Raw genomic sequence first — 7,796 nt, 5'->3', positions numbered from 1 at the left:
CCAGCATCCCATATGGTCCCCTGAGCACGGCCAGGGGAAACTCCTGAGTTCAAAGCCAGGAGTCACCCCTGTGCATCGCCAGGTGTGACCCAAAAAGCAAAAAATATATATATAAGTGGGATCATGCACTTTTATTTTTCTTTCTGATTTCACCTTCCAGGTTCAACCATGTTGCAGTGTTGCAGAATTCCTTCCATTTTTAAAAGATAAATAATGATTTACTAATGCTTATGATTTACTAATAAAACCATTTACTAATGATTTACTATGCACATAATGTTTGACATATATCTCACATGGTATTAATGTAGTATCTAGGATAAATACTTGTCATAAATATACTAATACATTGTATATTATACACACATATACATTGTACATATAATCTCACTTTTTTGGTTTGGGGTTTGGGGCCAAACCTGACATGCTCAGGGCATACTCTTGGCTCTGCTCGAGGATCACTCCTCTCAGTGCTCAGGGGAGGATAGGTGATACTAGGGATGTATTCCTGGTCAGGTGCATGAAAATCAAGTATCTTACCCACTGCTCTGCTTCTCTGGTCCCAATCTCTTATTTTCTTTATCCATTCATTTCTTGAGACACAGTACTTAGGTTGTTTCTGTATCCTGAAGATTGTCAATTATTTCAAAATAAATATGTGGGTAATAGATGTATCTTCAAGATAATTTTTTTGTCTTCAGATGTATGTTCATAAGTGGGATTGCTGGATTGTGTGATAGTTCTTAATAGTTTTAAAATTTTTTGACAAATCTTTTTTTTTTTTTTTTGCTTTTTGGGTCACACCTGGTGATGCACAGAGCTCCTGGCTCTGCATCAGGAATTACTCCTGGTGGTGCTCAGGGGACCATATGGGATGCTGAGAATCGAACCTAGGTCAGCCACATGCGAGGCAAATGCCTTACCCACTGTGCTATCGCTCCAGCCCCAGCAAAATCATATTTTGACCACAGTTGTTGAGCCAATTCGCATTGTTCCCTTCACTGCACAAAATTTCCTTTCCCTACACATAATCACCAACTGTCTTTTATTTTTGTGATAGCCATCATATATATGAGCAATATCTCTTGTGATTTTTTCATTTCCCTCATGATAAGAACTACTTAGCATGACAGTTTGTTTAACAAATGTCACTGTTCTTCCCTCAAAAATTTAAATTATCCCACAGAATCCTCATGACCTCCCCATAGGCACCTTAAGGCTATCTCAGCACAGTTTTGTGAACTACAGTTTAAAGAAAACATTTTCATGACATAACAACTAGATAGAATATCTAAATGGGCTTTCTATAGAAAAATTATGCAATAAGGTGGGCACTGTATTCCACTAGTCATTTTTTTTATTCATTTGTAGCAATTGCCACAGGGCTATCATAGCTCAAATAGCAAGAGTGTATGATTTATCCTATAAAGAGCCAGAAAGCTAATATTTTAGGCTTTGTGGGCCACAGATTATCTCTATTGGATTTTAAAAATTTCAGGTTTTTTTTATATTTTTTTGAAATTTAGATAACATAGTTACAATAGTGTTGATTTTCATGGTTTTGATATACAGTATTTGGCACCACCACCAAGGTGCCCCAAATCCTCCACTGTTGCATTAGGTCACTTCTCATTCCTATTGCATATTCTTACCTTTTTCCTGTTGCAACTCTTTAATATGTAAAAAACATTCTTATCTCCTGAATTTGGACTGCAGCCCGAAATCTGTCAACTTCTGTTCTATATTTAAGTTAGGACATAACTTTAAAGTCCATTTCAGCCAATGCCTATATCATGCAAGACTAGAAATCTCATCCCCTGAGCACTGCCAGGAGTGAGGAGTAACTCCTGAGCATTGGCGGGTGTGGACCTCAAACAAAACAAAAGAAAAACAAGAGAAAAACAAAAGAAAAAACAAAAGAAAAACAAGAAAAAAAAGGCTAGAGATTTCTAGCCTTTTTTCCTATCTCATCATACATCTTGCTGAAGGGAAGACAAGAAATGTTCCTTTGCAACTGTGGAAAGGGCCTTCTTGATTTCAAAACCTATTGTAAATAAAAGGCTCTTGTGGAATCCTGTTCTTAGTTTTAATTTAGTGAGAATTGAAACTATTTTTTCATTTTAATAAAGAATCCAAGTTAAATTTACCCCCAAAGAATACTAGTCACCTCACTAAACTCTTTATCACTTACTTGCTAATTATTGTAAACGGCTACTGAGTTTTCACAATTATAATAAAACAAATAACTCCACAGAATATGTAGTTTGAGATTTCTAGCTGTATCTCTAATGTTACTGTCCTGAAAAATAAGCATTGTGCTTAGTTCTTATTTACTTGAGAAATTTTGTGTTTCTCCATGCCAGAAATTTATCATAAACGAGAAAAGTACCACAAGTAACAACAGTCTTAAGAAAAACAGTCAGGGTCCAGAGTACAAGGGCTAGGGCACTTGCCTTGCACGGGATCGACCCAGTCTTCCCACCTATGGTCCCCTGAGCCCACCAGGAGTGATCCCTAAGCTCAGAGCCAAAAGTAACCCCTGCACTGGGTGTGGCCCCCAAACAAAAAAATCAAACAGCTCCCCCACCAAAAAATACAGGAATCACTTATTGAAATCTTAGTTCATATTGAAAAAGCAAATTTTTAAAAAGTGCACCATCTACAATTTGTTCTTCCTTTTAGTCTCCAACAAAAGGATGTTTTTAACGATTTCCTAGAACTTTCATTACCTCCGTTTCTCTATTGTCATTATTAAGTACCCTGAAGTTATTTCCGATCACATTATGTAATTGAATTTACCCGTGCAGCAATTTGTTTACTTGCTTTTGCTCCCACCAGATCTCCCTATTCCAGGAGGGCAGAGACCATGTGTAATTTGCTCCTACAATCGTGCCTGCAGTCTCTCCGGTATCGTTAAGTATCTGTAAATTTCTGAGTGAAGCAAGCACATGCACGGTCCAACGGCAAGCGCTATGCATTTTAATCACAATGAGACGTTCGGTTCCAGGATCACCACTTCTTTTCCCTGGCTCATTTCAACCCGGAGGTTTCCATTCGCAGCCACCTTCAAAAAGATACTGCTCGGAGGGGGTAGGAGAGTGCTTTTTATTCGCTTTGCAAAAAAGGAAGGCGCCTCCCAGACACCACGCCGGCCCAGGCCTCTCGGGGTAGGTAGGTGCCCAAGCACATCCACGTCACCCCGTTATATAAGGGGCCCGCCCGTCCGGTCCAGTGTCCTCTGAAATCCCAGACCCTGCGTCACCGAGCGCCACACCGGGACGCGGGGGTGCCCCCGGGGTTTAGTAGGTGCGCCCTGTGAGTGTGACACCCCGCCCCCCGGCCCCCACCCCAGGAGCTGCGGGAAAGCCGGTGCGGGAGCTACGCCCCCGAGGACCAAGCCGGAAGCCCCACCCGACCTCGCTTGGGAGCGGCGGTTTGCAGCGTGCCCTTGTTTCCGCGTTGCTAGGAGACGCGGCCGGCGCGCGCCCCGGGAGCGCGGGAAGGGGGCGGGGCCGCGGCGGGCGCGGGCTGCGGGCCGCGGAGCACCGTTAGGGCGGCTTGGCGCGCAGCGCCCGCCCGGCGCCCGGAGGAGCGGCGAGTCTCCGCCGCCACCGCGCACGTCTCGCTGGTGCCCTGCGGCCGCTGTCAGCCGACTCCTGAGCCGCTGTGAGCGTCGCTGAGCCCGGACGAGGGAAGGATGGACAGGTGAGCCGCCGCGGGGCTGGGGGTGGTCACGCCCTGCCGATGGAGATGAACCGGCGTGGCGCGGGATTTAAGGGAGCAAAGGAGGGGGACGGAGAAGGGGACCGGGATGAAAGCCTCGTCCTGCAGGGACAGCAGTGCGTGCTCCCCGTTTGGGGGCGGCGGGGGCCAGTGGGGGTCGCAGAGGAGATCTGGCATGCCTTGAGGCCGACGCGGCCTCAGGCAAGACTCAGCGTCCGGCTAGTGAAGGGTTAACGCGCCGGCAGTGACCGCGGGCCCCGGATGTGAGAGCCGCGGCGTGGCGTCCGCGGCCGCGCTGCAGGTGCGCTCGGGTGGGCCGAGCTGGGCGACTGGCGGCGCTCTTGGTAGTCAGGCCTAGGCTCGGGCTCGCCAGCAGGGGCCGCTGTGCTCCCTCCGCGGCCCGCGTTGTTTTCTAACTTGAGGGCAACAGGTGGTGCCTGTGGACCGAGATAGAGACCCGCTCCGCCGCCGCTGGGAGTGGCAGTTGTTCTCGCCAGTTAGGGCGCGGAGGCGGGCGTAGCCCGGCCGCGCCGACGCAGGCGACCAATGGAATCGGGGCTCCTGGGTGGGCCCGGACTGGTGGGCGTGGTCGGAATCTGAACCTACGGTTTCTAGTGCCGCGCCGGCCAGAGTTGCGCGGAGACCTTGGACCGTGTAGGTTGCTTTACCCGGCGTTGAAACGCTTACCAATGCTTTCTCATTTGGACCCAGACTCCAGCTTGGGAGGTGAGAACATCGTGGTTTGTTTTGTTTTGTTTAAATTTGGGGGGGGGTTGTGGGGGTTGGTATTGAGATTAGTTATGCAGTTACTATACATGTGGGTTAGGTCCGCCAGATAGGATTTTGTTGGGAGTTTCCAGCTCCTTTTCTGAAAGCTCGTGTCTGGTTTTCCTGTGACTTAGTCCAGAATACCGGTGTGAGGGTGTCTCCGGAATGAGACCTTGGAGAGTTGGTACCTAGGAGCGGACACCAAAGTGCCTGTTACTCCGAATATTTCAGTTCATGTAGAAGAATTTCAGTCTCATCGTGGGTTGTTAAGTGGTCCTTATCTTATTTGGTTTGCTTTACGTAAGCAAGGTTTATCAAGTTGCTCTTGTTGCTTAATTCAGCAGAAAGTGAGAAAAACAGTGTGTAGTCCATGTCAGCGGAATAATTGATTTTTTTTTTTCACCTCTCAGCAATCTTGTAGCTGGATTCCCCTAAGAGGAGACGTTCCGAAGCGCTAAAAAGAAAGCATTTCAATTTGGAACATTTATTTACAGCTGGAAATGGGGAATGGACTGTCAGACCAGACTTCTATCCTGTCCAGCTTGCCTTCGTTTCAGTCCTTCCACATCGTTATTCTGGGTTTGGACTGTGCTGGGAAGACAACTGTATTATACAGGCTGCAGTTCAATGAGTTTGTAAATACCGTACCTACCAAAGGATTTAACACTGAAAAAATTAAGGTAACCTTGGGAAATTCTAAAACAGTCACTTTTCACTTCTGGGATGTAGGTGGTCAGGAGAAATTAAGGCCACTGTGGAAGTCATATACCAGATGCACAGATGGCATTGTGTTTGTCGTGGACTCTGTTGATGTTGAAAGAATGGAAGAAGCCAAAACAGAACTTCATAAAATAACCAGGATATCAGAAAATCAAGGAGTACCCGTGCTTATAGTTGCTAACAAACAAGATTTGAGGAACTCCTTGTCTCTGACAGAAATTGAGAAATTGTTAGCAATGGGTGAACTGAGTTCATCAACTCCATGGCATTTGCAGCCTACCTGTGCAATCATAGGAGATGGACTAAAGGAAGGTCTTGAGAAACTACATGATATGATAATTAAACGAAGAAAAATGTTGCGGCAGCAAAAAAAGAAAAGATGAATGGTGCAACCTTTTACATCTGTGTCGAGTCGGTTTTCTCTGGTCTGCTTTTGACAAATGGAAGAATGTCTACAGCCTGGTTTGCCTGTCTGCCGTTCTGGATGCTGTTCAAGCTTTGTTTTGTTGAACAATCAGATGCCCAACTCTGTTGCCTTGTGGAAGATGAGTAAACGCACTGCTTCTGAAAATGGTCTCCTCCCTACCCGACAGATCTTTTGGTACTACCATTTTGGGAAGCCGAACAAGGATAGTTAAATTGACCTGACAACAGTTGTGGAAATTGACCTGAAGTTAGTGAAATAAAACTTTGAAGAGTGTCTGCCTAGTGTTTTGTGCTTAAATCTTTTGGGGGGAAGTCTTTGCAAGGAAATTGCTACAAGGCTCTGTATGTTAAGATAAAATGTTAATGAATGGAAATGTTATGGTAGATCAATAATATATATTCAGTACAATGATCACAGTGCTTCAGCTAATAAGGGACAAGAAGAACATGTTTTTGTTTTTATTTTTTTAAGTTTTGGCCAAAAAGAATTTTGACAGTCTAGAATAAAACACAATACTGTATCTCAGTTCTAAATTGTTCAAGTTGGTCTAATTTAATAAAAATAAGATGTTCGGAGCATATTCAAGTGCATGGATTAGCTTCCCTACAAAGCATGTTTTGGTGTGTAGTCTTACCCTTTTTAGAAATAGCTATGCATCTTTCTACACAATCAGGTTTAAAACACCTTTGTGGGATTTAAGGCTGCTATAGAAATAGTTTGTTGTCAGAGACGCTTTCACCTGAAGAACCTAAAATAGTCTTAAATTATATAGTATATTTGGGCATGTAGACTATAAATGCGTATGCTTGGCTATATGTATGAATTTATCAAGAAAGCAATGGATGAACTCGGTCAGGATATAATTATAATACATGGTCTATTCAGTTGTAAAATATTTGTTTTATTAATAATCTGCTGGCTGAACACATGCGGTTTTTTCATATATTTTTGTAATGTTTTGAGAGGAACAAAAGCTTTATAAACAACATCCGATGCACTGTGGAATGGAGATGTTAGATACCCTGTATGTGTTCTGGGCTTTAATTATTTTGTTTACAAATTGAACAGTATTATACAGTCCAGTCCTGATTATAAGGAAGGAAGAAATGATACAGTATTGCAGATAAGAATTACAATTACGGAAAATGAAGGGGAAAGTATCAAAGCTATGTTTTGTGAAAATTCACTGCTGCTGTTTACATAGGAATTAAAAAGAAACCGTGCTGGAAGGAGGAAAACCTTTATCTAATTCTTATCTACAGGCAGATTTTCAGTTATAAATTAGTAACGATTTCTATGTGTAAAGCCAACAGCTCTTTATTTGGAACGTAACCAAAAGAAAAGCTCTTTGCCAGGTTTTGTTTTCCTTCTTTTTTTTTTTCCTGCTTTTTTTTTTTTTTTTTGTAAGTGGCACAGCAGAGTTTTTGGAACCTTGATTCTTGTTACACACAACATGAAGTAGCTTCCTGTGGAGCTTCACGTGTTAAATGTACCTGCACTAGTGACAGTCACTTAGAATGTTTATATTTACAGAAATGTGGATAAATACCAATAAACTACTTGAGGCACTAGGAGAACAGTGTTTGAGTATTAATGTAATTCTAAAATTCTACTTCTCCTGAAGCTTTTAATTAGATGTGTAAAAACACTTTGACAGCTGGGTTACATAGTCCTGTAGCAATTTCCTTCTGTTCAGGTGTGACAGAGGCACCAAAGATTGTTTTCAGGACCCTACCCTGTTTTTCCATTCACTGAAACAGTGTATATTCCAAACATAACTATATCCATAAAGGATTAATAAAGCTTGCTGAAAAAAACTTGAGAATCAATTTAGATTTTTAACCTGTCTGTACTCTTAATTTATTTATATAATGTAGTACTGTTGTGACTCTCTTAAAACTGTTGAGCATGTTGACCTTTAATTTGAAGGCAAAAAAATAAGCAAATCTGTTCATCAGTTTCATAATTAGTGAACCACAGCAAAGATAAGAAAATGACATAAGCATTGTATTATTGCATTAGCTTATATTCAGAACCTGGGGATCTGATTTAGCAATAGAGCACTTACCTTGCATGTGTGAGGCCTCGGGTTTGATTCCTAACACCATCACACACACTCCACCCCTCACGCCCCCCCTGCACCCCCCAAAAAAAATTA

At 43.1% G+C, this 7,796-nt stretch overlaps 1 protein-coding gene across 2 annotated transcripts; it reads left to right on the top strand.

Annotated features, from left to right (window-relative positions):
• Nucleotides 1–3,283: 3,283 nt before the first annotated feature.
• ARL4A (ADP ribosylation factor like GTPase 4A) lies at nt 3,284–7,215 on the top strand. Of its 2 annotated transcripts, none has more exons than XM_055134542.1 (2): nt 3,284–3,705; nt 4,902–7,215. In XM_055134542.1, exon 2 carries the CDS (start codon nt 4,992–4,994, stop codon nt 5,592–5,594), a length of 603 nt encoding a protein of 200 aa, XP_054990517.1. In that variant the 5' UTR covers nt 3,284–3,705; nt 4,902–4,991; the 3' UTR covers nt 5,595–7,215. The 2 variants fall into 2 exon arrangements, with proteins under 2 accessions (XP_054990517.1, XP_004602277.1); XM_004602220.3 differs by lacking the exon at nt 3,284–3,705 and adding an exon at nt 4,314–4,449.
• The last annotated feature ends 581 nt before the right edge of the window (nt 7,216–7,796 follow it).

The sequence above is a fragment of the Sorex araneus genome, chromosome 1 (genome assembly GCF_027595985.1).
Source record: "Sorex araneus isolate mSorAra2 chromosome 1, mSorAra2.pri, whole genome shotgun sequence".
In the NCBI taxonomy this organism is placed as follows: Eukaryota; Metazoa; Chordata; class Mammalia; order Eulipotyphla; family Soricidae; genus Sorex; species Sorex araneus.
This window is presented reverse-complemented; position numbering and strand designations above follow the sequence as displayed.

What these genes read in the sequence shown, in the direction of transcription:
- ARL4A (XM_055134542.1), top strand. Translation starts at nt 4,992, where the DNA reads ATGGGGAATGGACTGTCAGACCAGACTTCTATCCTGTCCAGCTTGCCT.